At 40.8% G+C, this 13,560-nt stretch overlaps 1 protein-coding gene across 3 annotated transcripts in view; it reads left to right on the top strand.

Annotated features, from left to right (window-relative positions):
* The window catches only part of Catsperb (cation channel sperm associated auxiliary subunit beta), a 378,659-nt gene that overhangs the window by 210,277 nt on the left and 154,822 nt on the right, over positions 1-13,560 (top strand). For all 3 annotated transcript variants that reach the window (XM_063262696.1, XM_063262695.1, XM_063262697.1), the window contains 2 exons: positions 10,630-10,696; positions 12,961-13,007. In XM_063262696.1, the coding sequence (XP_063118766.1) occupies positions 10,630-10,696; positions 12,961-13,007 (114 nt within the window). The remainder of the gene's footprint in view (positions 1-10,629; positions 10,697-12,960; positions 13,008-13,560) is intronic.

Here is a 13,560-nt window from a genome sequence, read left to right as displayed (position 1 = left end):
ATCATGAAGTGGTGTTCAATTTTGTCAAATTCTTTCTCAGCATCTCATGAGATGACCATGTGGTTTTTCTTCTTTGAGTTTCTTCACATAGTGGATGACATTGATGTATTTTCCTATATTGAACCAACCCTGCATATGAACAACAATGACCAGCAACCAGAGCTTCCAGGGACTAAACCACTGCCCAAAGACTATACATGGACTGACCCTGGGCTCCAACCTCATAGGTAGCAATGAAGAACCTAGAAAGGGCACCAGTGGAAGGGGAAGCCCTTGGTCCTGCCAAGACTGAACCCCCAGTGAATGTGATTGTTGGGGGGAGGGTGGTAATGGGGGAGGATGGGGAGGGGAAGCCTATGTATAAGGGAAAGGGGATGGGTTAGGGGGATGTTGGCCAGGAAACCAGCAAGGGGAATAACAATTGAAATGTAAATAAGAAATACTCAAGTTAATAAAGATTAAAAAAAGAAAAAAAGAAAAAGAAAACGGGTGGAAGAGAGAAAACCTTAAAGAACAGTATCTTGGGAATTTTTACTGAGAGATAGCCAGATTAGTTTAGTGGATTGAAAAAAATCAGTACTACTCAATTGTTGTGCCATAAATGTGTTAAATAAATAAAATCGCCCTGTCTTTATTATTTGGGAGCCAGCAGAGTTAACAGAAAACTTCAACATTTATAAAATCGCCAATAACAAGTTATGCTAATTTTCTCAGAGGCCTAACATTAACAATAAAGAAGAGGATTTCCTGGACAATTTCTTAGACAGATACCGGGTACTGTAGTTAAATCAGAAACAGAAAAACCATTTAAATAACCCCATAACTCCCAACGAAATAGAAGCAGTCATTAAAGGTCTCCCAACCAAAAAGAGCCCAGGTCCAGATGGGTTTAGTGCAGAATTCTATCAGACCTTCATAGAAGACCTCATACCAATACTATCCAAACTATTCCACAAAATTGAAACAGATGGAGCGCTACCGAATTCCTTCCATGAAACCACAATTACTCTTATACCTAAACCACACAAAGACCCAACAAAGAAAGAGAACTTTAGACCAATTTCCCTTATGAATATCGACACAAAAATGCTCAATAAAATTCTGGCAAACCGAGTCCAAGAGCACATCAAAACAATCATCCACCATGATCAAGTAGGCTTCATCCCAGGCATGCAGGGATGCTTTAATATACAGAAAACCATCAACATAATCCATTATATAAACAAACTGAAAGAACAAAACCACATGATCATCTCATTAGATGCTGAGAAAGCATTTGACAAAATTCAACACCCCTTCATGATAAAAGTCCTCGAATTCAAGGCCCATACCTAAACATAGTAAAAGCCATATATAGCAAACCAGTTGCTAACATTAAACTAAATGGAGAGAAACTTGAACAATCCCACTAAAATCAGGGACTAGACAAGGCTGCCCACTCTCTCCCTACTTATTCAATATAGTTCTTGAAGTTCTAGCCAGAGCAATCAGACAACAAAAGGAGGTCAAGGGGATACAGATCGGAAAAGAAGAAGTCAAAATATCACTATTTGCAGATGATATGATAGTATATTTAAGTGATCCCAAAAGTTCGACCAGTGAACTACTAAAGCTGATAAACAACTTCAGCAAAGTGGCTGGGTATAAAATTAACTCAAATAAATCAGTTGCCTTCCTCTACACAAAAGAGAAACAAGCTCAGAAAGAAATTAGGGAAACGACCCCTTCATAATAGTCCCAAATAATATAAAGTACCTCGGCGTGACTTTAACCAAGCAAGTAAAAGATCTGTACAATAAGAAATTCAAGCCTCTGAAGAAAGAAATTGAAGAAGACCTCAGAAGATGGAAAGATCTCCCATGCTCATGGATTGGCAGGATTAATATAGTAAAAATGGCCATTTTACCAAAAGCGATCTACAGATTCAATGCAATCCCCATCAAAATACCAATCCAATTATTCAGAGAGTTAGACAGAAAAATTTGCAAATTCATCTGGAATAACAAAAAACCCAGGATAGCTAAAACTATCCTCAACAATGAAAGGACTTCAGGGGAATCACTATCCCTGAACTCAAGCAGTATTACAGAGCAATAGTGATAAAAACTGCATGGTATTGGTACAGAGACAGACAGATAGACCAGTGGACTAGAATTGAAGACCCAGAAATGAACCCACAACCCTATGGTCACTTGATTTTTGACAAAGGAGCCAAAAACATCCAATGGAAAAAAGATAGCATTTTCAGCAAATGGTGTTGGTTCAACTGGAGGTCAGCAGGTAAAAGAATGCAGATGGACCCATCCTTATCACCGTGTACAAAGCTTAAGTCCAAGTGGATCAAGGACATCCATATCAAACCAGATACACTCAAACTAATAGAAGAAAAAGTGGGGAAGAATCTTGAACACATGGGCAGTGGAGAAAATTTCCTGAACAAAACACCAATGGCTTATGCTCTAAGATCAAGAATCGACAAATGGGATCTCATAAAACTACAAAGTTCCTGTAAGGCAGAGGACACTCTTGTTAGGACAAAACAGCAACCAAGAGATTGGGAAAAGATCTTTTCCAATCCTAAAACTGATAGAGGGCTTATATAAATATACAAAGAACACATGAAGTTATACTGCAGGGAGACAAATAACCCTATTAAAATGGGGTTCAGAGCTAAACAAAGAATTCACATCCAAGGAATACTGAATGGCTTATAACCACCTAAAGAAATGTTCAACATCTTTAGTCATAAGGGAAATGCAAATCAAAACAACCCTGAGATTGCACCTCACACCAGTGAGAGAATGGCTAAGAGTAAAACCCCAGTGACAGCAGATGCTGGGGGGGATGTGGAGAAAGAGGAACACTCCTCCATTGTTGGTGGGATTGCAGACTGGTACAACCATTCTGGAAATCAGTCTGGAGGTTCCTCAGAAAATTGGACATTGAACTACCTGAAGACCCAGCTATACCTCTCTTGGGCATATACCCAAAAGATGCCCCAACATATAAAAAAGACACGTGCTCCACTGGCAGCCTTATTTATAATAGCCAGAAGCTGGAAAGAACCCAGATACCCTTCAACAGAGGAATGGATACAGAAAATGTGGTACATCTACACAATGAAATATTACTCAACTATCAAAAACAATGACTTTATGAAATGCATAGGCAAATGGAGGGAACTGGAAAATATCATCCTGAGTGAGGTAACCCAATCACAGAAAAACACATGGTATGCACTCATTGATAAGTGGCTATTAGCCCAAATGTTCGAATTACCCTAGATGCACAGAACACATGAAACTCAAGACAGATGATCAAAATGTGAATGCTTCACTCCTTCTTTAAAAGGGGAACATGAATACCCTTGGCAGGGAATAGGGAGGCAAAGATTAAAACAGAGGCAGAGTTGCTGCCGCCGCAGAGAGCCCGTGGACAGCACCCCGCGAGCAAACTTAAGCCTCGGGACCACAGGTAAGACCAACTTGTCTGCTGCAAGAAAGCTGCCTAGTGAAATCGGGACACACAGAGGCAGAATTCCTCTAGGACCGGGCACGTCCTGTGCTTACTGGAAATCCCACACCCGCGGATCCCGGCCCGCAGCAGCTCTCCACTCCCAGACCCCGTGGGAAAGAGACCTCACCGCCTGGTCAGGTGGGCACTCCTGAGGCTGCAGAGCGGAAGAGACCACCAACACTGCCCACCCCTGCCCACATCCCTGGCCCAAGAGGAAACTGTATAAGGCCTCTGGGTTCCCGTGGGGGAGGGCCCAGGAGCGGCAGGACCCCTGCCTGAGACACCGCCGGAACCTGAAGGAAACAGACCGGATAAACAGTTCTCTGCACCGAAATCCCGTGGGAGGGAGAGATAAACCTTCAGAGAGGCAGACAAGCCTGGGAAAACAGAAGAGACTGCTCTCTGCACACACATCTCGGACGCCAGAGGAAAACACCAAAGGCCATCTGGAACCCTGGTGCAATGAAGCTCCCGGAAGGGGTGGCGCATATCTTCCTGGTTGCTGCCGCTGCAGAGAGCCCGTGGGCAGCACCCCACGAGCGAACTTGAGCCTCGGGACCACAGGTAAGACCAACTTTTCTGCTGCAAGTGACCTGCCTGGTGAACTCAAGACACAGGCCCACAGGAACAACTGAAGACCTGTAGAGAGGAAAAACTACACGCCCGAAAGCAGAACACTCTGTCCCCATAACTGACTGAAAGAGAGGAAAACAGGTCTACAGCACTCCTGACACACAGGCTTATAGGACAGTCTAGCCACTGTCAGAAATAGCAGAACAAAGTAACACTAGAGATAATCTGATGGCGAGAGGCAAGTGCAGGAACCCAAGCAACAGAAACCAAGACTACATGGCATCATCGGAGCCCAATTCTCCCACCAAAACAAACATGGAATATCCAAACACACCAGAAAAGCAAGATCTAGTTTCAAAATCATATTTGATCATGATGCTGGAGGACTTCAAGAAAGACGTGAAGAACTCCCTTAGGGAAACACAGGAAAACATTAATAAACAAGTAGAAGCCTACAGAGGAATCGCAAAAATCCCTGAAAGAATCGCAAAAATTCCTGAAAGAATTCCAGGAAAACACAATCAAACAGATGAAGGAATTAAAAATGGAAATAGAAGCAATCAAGAAAGAACAAATGGAAACAACCCTGGATATAGAAAACCAAAAGAAGAGACAAGGAGCTGTAGATACAAGCTTCACCAACAGAATACAAGAGATGGAAGAGAGAATCTCAGGAGCAGAAGATTCCATAGAAATCATTGACTCAACTGTCAAAGATAATGTAAAGCAGAAAAAGCTACTGGTCCAAAACATACAGGAAATCCAGGACCCAATGAGAAGATCAAACCTAAGGATAATAGGTATAGAAGAGAGTGAAGACTCCCAGCTCAAAGGACCAGTAAATATCTTCAACAAAATCATAGAAGAAAACTTCCCTAACCTAAAAAAAGAGATACCCATAGGCATACAAGAAGCCTACAGAACTCCAAATAGATTGGACCAGAAAAGAAACACCTCCCGTCACATAATAGTCAAAACACCAAACGCACAAAATAAAGAAAGAATATTAAAAGCAGTAAGGGAAAAAGGTCAAGTAACATATAAAGGCAGACCTATCAGAATCACACCAGACTTCTCGCCAGAAACTATGAAGGACAGAAGATCCTGGACTGATGTTATACAGACCCTAAGAGAACACAAATGCCAGCCCAGGTTACTGTATCCTGCAAAACTCTCAATTAACATAGATGGAGAAACCAAGATATTCCTTGACAAAACCAAATTTACACAATATCTTTCTACAAATCCAGCACTACAAAGGATAATAAATGGTAAAGCCCAACATAAGGAGGCAAGCTATACCCTAGAAGAAGCAAGAAACTAATCGTCTTGGCAACAAAACGAAGAGAATGAAAGCACAAAAACATAACCTCACATACAAATATGAATATAACGGGAAGCAATAATCACTATTCCTTAATATCTCTCAACATCAATGGCCTCAACTCCCCAATAAAAAGACATAGATTAACAAACTGGATACGCAATGAGGACACGGCATTCTGCTGCCTACAGGAAACACACCTCAGAGACAAAGACAGACATTACCTCAGAGTGAAAGGCTGGAAAACAATTTTCCAAGCAAATGGTCAGAAGAAGCAAGCTGGAGTAGCCATTCTAATATCAAATAAAATCAATTTTCAATTAAAAGTCATCAAAAAAGGTAAAAAAGGACACTTCATATTCATCAAAGGAAAAATCCACCAAGATGAACTCTCAATCCTAAATATCTATGCCCCAAATACAAGGGCACCTACATACGTAAAAGAAACCTTACTAAAGCTCAAAACACACATTGCACCTCACACAATAATAGTGGGAGATTTCAACAGCCCACTCTCATAAAGGGGCAGATCATGGAAACAGAAATTAAACAGAGATGTAGACAGACTTAGAGAAGTCATGAGCCAAATGGACTTAACAGATATTTATAGAACATTCTATCCTAAAGCAAAAGGATATACCTTCTTTCAGCTCCTCATGGTACTTTCTCCAAAATTGACCATATAATTGGTCAAAAAACGGGCCTCAACAGGTACAGAAAGATAGAAATAATCCCATGCGTGCTATCGGACCACCATGGCCTAAAACTGGTCTTCAATAACAATCAAGGAAGAATGCCCACATATACTTGGAAATTGAACAATGCTCTACTCAATGATAACCTGGTCAAGGAAGAAATAAAGAAAGAAATTAAAAACTTTTTAGAATTTAATGAAAATGAAGGTACAACATACTCAAACTTATGGGACACAATGAAAGCTGTGCTAAGAGGAAAACTCATAGCGCTGAGTGCCTGCAGAAAGAAACAGGAAAGAGCATATGTCAGCAGCTTGACAGCACACCTAAAAGCTCTAGAACAAAAAGAAGCAAATACACCCAGGAGGAGTAGAAGGCAGGAAATAATCAAACTCAGAGCTGAAATCAACCAAGTAGAAACAAAAAGGACCATAGAAAGAATCAACAGGACCAAAAGTTGGTTCTTTGAGAAAATCAACAAGATAGATAAACCCTTAGCCAGACTAACGAGAGGACACAGAGAGTGCGTCCAAATTAACAAAATCAGAAATGAAAAGGAAGACATAACTACAGATTCAGAGGAAATTCAAAAAATCATCAGATCTTACTATAAAAACCTATATTCAACAAAATTTGAAAATCTTCAGGAAATGGACTATTTCCTAGACAGATACCAGGTATCAAAGTTAAATCAGGAACAGATAAACCAGTTAAACAACCCCATAACTCCTAAGGAAATAGAAGCAGTCATTAAAGGTCTCCCAACCAAAAAGAGCCCAGGTCCAGACGGGTTTAGTGCAGAATTCTATCAGACATTCATAGAAGACCTCATACCAATATTATCCAAACTATTCCACAAAATTGAAACAGATGGATCACTACCGAATACCTTCTACAAAGCCACAATTACTCTTATACCTAAACCACACAAAGACACAACAAAGAAAGAGAACTTCAGACCAATTTCCCTTATGAATATCGGCGCAAAAATACTCAACAAAATTCTGGCAAACCGAATCCAAGAGCACATCAAAACAATCATCCACCATGACCAAGTAGGCTTCATCCCAGGCATGCAGGGATGGTTTAATATACGGAAAACCATCAACATGATCCATTATATAAACAAACTGAAAGAACAAAACCACATGATCATTTCATTAGACGCTGAGAAAGCATTTGACAAAATTCAACACCCCTTCATAATAAAAGTCCTGCAAAGAATAGGAATTCAAGGCCCATACCTGAACATAGTAAAAGCCATATACAGCAAACCAGTTGCTAACATTAAACTAAATGGAGACAAACTTGAAGCAATCCCACTAAAATCAGGGACTAGACAAGGCTGCCCACTCTCTCCCTACTTATTCAATATAGTTCTTGAAGTTCTAGCCAGAGCAATCAGACAACAAAAGGAGGTCAAGGGGATACAGATCCGAAAAGAAGAAGTCAAAATATCACTATTTGCAGATGATATGATAGTATATTTAAGTGATCCCAAAAGTTCCACCAGAGAACTACTAAAACTGATAAACAACTTCAGCAAAGTGGCTGGGTATAAAATTAACTCAAATAAATCAGTTGCCTTCCTCTATACAAAAGAGAAACAAGCCAAGAAAGAAATTAGGGAAACGACACCCTTCATAATAGACCCAAATAATATAAAGTACCTCGGTGTGACTTTAACAAAGCAAGTAAAAGATCTGTACAATAAGAACTTCAAGACACTGAAGAAGGAAATTGAAGAAGACCTGAGAAGATGGAAAGATCTCCCATGCTCATGGATTGGCAGGATTAATATAGTAAAAATGGCCATTTTACCAAAAGCAATCTACAGATTCAATGCAATCCTCATCAAAATACCAATCCAATTCTTCAAAGAGTTAGACAGAACAATTTGCAAATTCATCTGGAATAACAAAAAACCCAGGATAGCTAAAGCTATCCTCAACAATAAAAGGACTTCAGGGGGAATCACTATCCCTGAACTCAAGCAGTATTACAGAGCAATAGTGATAAAAACTGCATGGTATTGCTACAGAGACAGACAGATAGACCAATGGAATAGAATTGAAGACCCAGAAATGAACCCACACACCTATGGTCACTTGATTTTTGACAATGGAGCCAAAACCATCAAATGGAAAAAAGATAGCATTTTCAGCAAATGGTGCTGGTTCAACTGGAGGGCAACATGTAGAAGAATGAAGATCGATCCATGCTTATCACCCTGTACAAAGCTTAAGTCCAAGTGGATCAAGGACCTCCACATCAAACCAGACACACTCAAACTAATAGAAGAAAAACTAGGGAAGCATCTGGAACACATGGGCACTGGAAAAAATTTCCTAAACAAAACACCAATGGCTTACGCTCTAAGATCAAGAATCGACAAATGGGATCTCATAAAACTGCAAAGCTTCTGTAAGGCAAAGGACACTGTGGTTAGGACAAAACGGCAACCAACAGATTGGGAAAAGATCTTTACCAATCCTACAACAGATAGAGGCCTTATATCCAAAATATACAAAGAACTCAAGAAGTTAGATCGCAGGGAAACAAATAACCCTATTAAAAAATGGGGTTCAGAGCTAAACAAAGAATTCACAGCTGAGGAATGTGGAATGGCTGAGAAACACCTAAAGAAATGTTCAACATCTTTAGTCATAAGGGAAATGCAAATCAAAACAACCCTGAGATTTCACCTCACACCAGTGAGAATGGCTAAGATCAAAAACTCAGGGGACAACAGATGCTGGCGAGGATGTGGAGAAAGAGGAACACTCCTCCATTGTTGGTGGGATTGCAGACTGGTACAACCATTCTGGAAATCAGTCTGGAGGATCCTCAGAAAATTGGACATTGAACTGCCTGAGGATCCAGCTATACCTCTCTTGGGCATATACCCAAAAGTTGCCCCAACATATAAAAAAGACACGTGCTCCACTATGTTCATTGCAGTCTTATTTATAATAGCCAGAAGCTGGAAAGAACCCAGATGCCCTTCAACAGAGGAATGGATACAGAAAATGTGGTACATCTACACAATGGAATATTACTCAGCTATCAAAAACAACGAGTTTATGAAATTCGTAGGCAAATGGTTGGAACTGGAAAACATCATCCTGAGTGAGCTAACCCAATCACAGAAAGACATACATGGTATGCACTCATTGATAAGTGGCTATTAGCCCAAATGCTTGAATTACCCTAGATGCCTAGAACAAATGAAACTCAAGACGGATGATCAAAATGTGAATGCTTCACTCCTTCTTTAAAAGGGGAACAAGAATACCCTTGGCAGGGAAGAGAGAGGCAAAGATTAAAACAGAGACTGAAGGAACACCCCACATGTGGCCCATACATATACAGCCACCCAATTAGACAAGATGGATGAAGCAAAGAAGTGCAGGCCAACAGGACTGGATGTAGATCTCTCCTGAGAGACACAGCCAGAATACAGCAAATACAGAGGCGAATGCCTGCAGCAAACCACTGAACTGAAGTAATCAGAGAAAGGAGTGGAAGAGCTTGAAGGTGCTTGAGACCCCATATGAACAATAATGCCAAGCAACCAGAGCTTCCTGGGACTAAGCCACTACTCAAAGACTATACATGGACTGACCCTGGGCTCTAACCTCATAAGTAGCAATGAATAGCCTAGTATGAGCACCAGTGGAAGGGGAAGCCCTTGGTCCTGCTAAGACTCAACCCCCAGTAAACGTGATTGTTGGGGGGAGGGCGGTAATGGGGGGAGGATGGGGAGGGGAACACCCATAAAGAAGGGGGGTTGTTAGGGGGATGTTGGCCTGGAAACCGGGAAAGGGAATAACATTCAAAATGTAAATAAGAAATACTCAAGTTAATAGAAGAAGAAGAAGAAGAAGAAGAAGAAGAAGAAGAAGAAGAAGAAGAAGAAGAAGAAGAAGAAGAAGAAGAAGAAGAAGAAGAAGAAGAAGAGAAGAAGGAGGAGGAGGAGGAGAAGGAGGAGAAGGAGGAGGAGAAGGAGGAGGAGAAGGAGAAGGAGGAGGAGAAGGAGGAGAAGGAGGAGAAGGAGGAGAAGGAGAAGAAGAAGAAGAAGAAGAAGAAGAAGAAGAAGAAGAAGAAGAAGAAGAAGAAGAAGAAGAAGAAGAAGAAGAAGAAGAAGAAGAAGAAGAAAAGAAGAAGAAGAAAAGAAGAAGAAGAAAAGAAGAAGAAAGAAGAAGAGGAAGAAGAGGATTTCCTTGTCTAACCTCAACTTTCTAACTCTCCTGAAGACCTAAGCAGCTTTTGGGTGCTTTAGAAAAGCACTTCATATCCACGAAACCATCATTCCTATCTCTTTCTTTCTCAGTGACCCCTGACTATGAATTTTAGTTGACTTTAGTCTTTGCCCTCTTATATGCACACAGATATTCTCTTTCTAAATTGACCTCATATCCACAAATGATAAACTTTGGAATTTTAAAGTAAGTTTCTTTCTGTTTAACATCTAGCTATGTATATGACCCACTTGACCTTTTCATTTATATATTTGTATAGGTTGATTATATCAAAGGAAACCTGTGGTATAATGAAAAATGTTTTGCAAACAGAGAACATTTTGAAGGTAAATTTTAATACAAGTTAACAGACTTTTATCACTATAAATTACCTATATAGATCAAATAAAATGCACTGCATGCAATATTGAACAAAATGTGAAGATTGTTATGTATAAATTAATGACCTAGAAATGAGAACACCAGGCTTTACTAGTGGTGTATACCTGTCGATCCTTAACACACAGGAGGCAGAAACAGGGACACTGAAGACATGAGGCTACCATGGGCCACATGCTAACAATGAACGTGGCACTGCTGCCCAAATGCAAGAGAGCTGTGTCCAAAAATACATTAATAGACCCTAACTGCTATTTTATCTTTTCTTTATTGGATATTTTTTATTAACATTTCAAATGTTATCCCTTTTCCCAATTGCCCATCCATAAACCCCTATCCCATCCCCGCTCACCCTTCTGTTATGAGGGTGTTCCCCCACCCAACCATCCACCCCTTCCTGCCTCCCTGCACTGACATTCCCCTATATAGCCATGGCAGGACCAAGGGCTTCTCTTCCCTTTGGTACCCAACATGGGCATCCTCTGCTACATATGCATCTGGACCTGTCCATGTGTACTGAGTGGTGGTTTGGTTCCTGGAAGCTCTAGTTGGTTGGTATAGTTGGTCTTGTGCTGTTGCAAGCCCCTTCAGCTCCTTCAATCCTTTCTCTAACTACTCCAATGGGGACCCCATTCTCACTTCAATGTTGACTGCGAGCATTTGCCTGTGTATTTGTCATGCTCTGGCAGAAACTCTCAGGAAACAACTATATCAGGTCCTGTCAGCATGCACTTCTTGACATCAGCAATATTGTCTGGGTTTGGTATGTATATGGGCTGGATCCCCAGATGGGGCAGTCTCTGAATGGCCATTACTTCAGTCTCTGCTTCAAACATATATGTCTCCATATCTCCTCCTATAAATATTTTTCTTCCCCTTAAAGGAGGACTGAAGCATCCACACATTGGTCATCCTTCTTGAGCTTCATGTGGTCTGTAGATTGTTTATCGGGTAATTTGAGCTTTTGGACTAATATCAACTTATCAGTGAGAGAACAACATGTGTGTATTTTTATGATTGAGTTACCTCACTCAGGGTAATATTTTCTAGTTCCATCCATTTGCCTATGAAATTCATCAGGTCATTGTTTGTAATAGCTGAGTCATCTGTACATGTAGCACATTTCTATATGCATGACTCTGTTGAAGGACATCTGGGTTTTTTCTAACTTCCCGCTTTGATAAATAAGGCTGCTATGAACACAGTGGGGCATGTGTCCTTGGTATCTGTTGGAGCATCCTTTGGGTATATAGCTGGGTCCTCAGGTAGTACTATGTCCAGTTTTCTGAGGAACCTCCAGAACGATTCCCAGAGTGGTTGTACCAGTTTGCAATCCTACCAACAATGGAGGAGTGTTCCTCTTTACATCCTCGCCAGCATTTGCTGTCACCTGAGTTTTTGATCTTAGCCATTCTGACTGATGTGAGGTGGAATCTCAGGGTTGTTTTGATTTGCATTTCCCTGATAACTAAGGATGTTGAACATTTCTTTAGGTACTCTCTAGCCATTCGATAATCCTCAGCTGAGAATGTTTTGTTTTGCTCTGTACCCCATTTTTAATAGGGTTATTTGGCTCTCTGGAGTCGAACTTCTTCAGTTCTTTGTATATATTGGATATTAGCCCTCTATCAGATATAGGATTGGTAAAGATCTTTTTTGCAATCCTTGGAGGCTGGCTTTCTCACAGCAGGACCTGGGTACAGACAGCAATGTCACAGGGTCAGCTCCAGGTGCAGGCAGAAACCTAAATTGTCCTGACCCCCATCTGCTTCTGGGTTCTTGTGTCCTGAGGGCTCCAGGTAGGTCCCTCAGAGCAGAGGTGGTCTGGTCGTCTTACCTCTGCTCTCAGGTATGTCAGAGCTCCTGGAGTCTGGCTTTCAGTTCTGGGAGCAGACAAGGCTGGAAGGATACTGGCCCTGACTGCTCCTAGGTTCCTTGTCCAGAGGGCTCTAGGTGGGTTCCTCCTAGCCAGGAATGTGAGAAGAAGTGGTGGTCTTCCCTGAGCTCTCAGGATTGTCTGTACTTCTGAGAGTCCAGCTCTCTCCCCTATGGAATTTGGGCACAGAGCTCTGTGGGAGCTGTCCAGCTCCAGGTGCGTGCAGAAACCAGATGCTGCCACTTTATCTTATGTAGCCAGTTTTATGAACATTAATTTTTCCCAAGTAAAATGTTTAGATGTTGTTGATAATTTCTGCTCATTTGTACTTTACAGTGGATTATGTTACTATCACTTTCAAGAGGAACAGAACTCTCAGTGAGGTATGATATAGAAAACTTTCGAAGGTAGGAAATTTTGTTAAGCATGATTTCAACAACTTTTCTTAATTTGCAATTTGGTACTTGAACACACAGAAATACTTAACTAGTCCCAGTTGTGTTTCCTTGTATACTTAATAGCAGATAACTACTTTTGTTAAAGCTAAATGTATCTAGTGTCTCTAGACAAATACTCCATACCAGAGAAGTTTCTTCCCAGTGCTTTCTAAAAATAAAATCCACCCAGAAGAAAGGAATAGATATTAAAGAATATAAACTATGATTTCTTAGCCAGGTGTAGAATTTCACACATGTAATTCTAGCAGTCAGTAGCTAGAGGCTCACAGACCTATGCTACATCTATCTAGAACAGCCTAGGTTACACAGGAAGAACTATTCTGTGTATGTGCCTATGCATGTGCATGCACATCTGCATGCACATACATGCACGTATGTATAAGAAAAAGGGCTTACAGTTTTATTTGTGCCTTGTCAGAAGAACACAAGCATTCATTAGTTTATTGTCCTATAGTAAGTAGTTGGAATGTATGTTTCA

This window comes from Rattus norvegicus, chromosome 6 (assembly GCF_036323735.1).
Source record: "Rattus norvegicus strain BN/NHsdMcwi chromosome 6, GRCr8, whole genome shotgun sequence".
NCBI lineage: Eukaryota > Metazoa > Chordata > Mammalia > Rodentia > Muridae > Rattus > Rattus norvegicus.
Note: the sequence above shows the minus strand (reverse complement) of the source record. Positions and strands in the feature narration are given on the sequence as shown.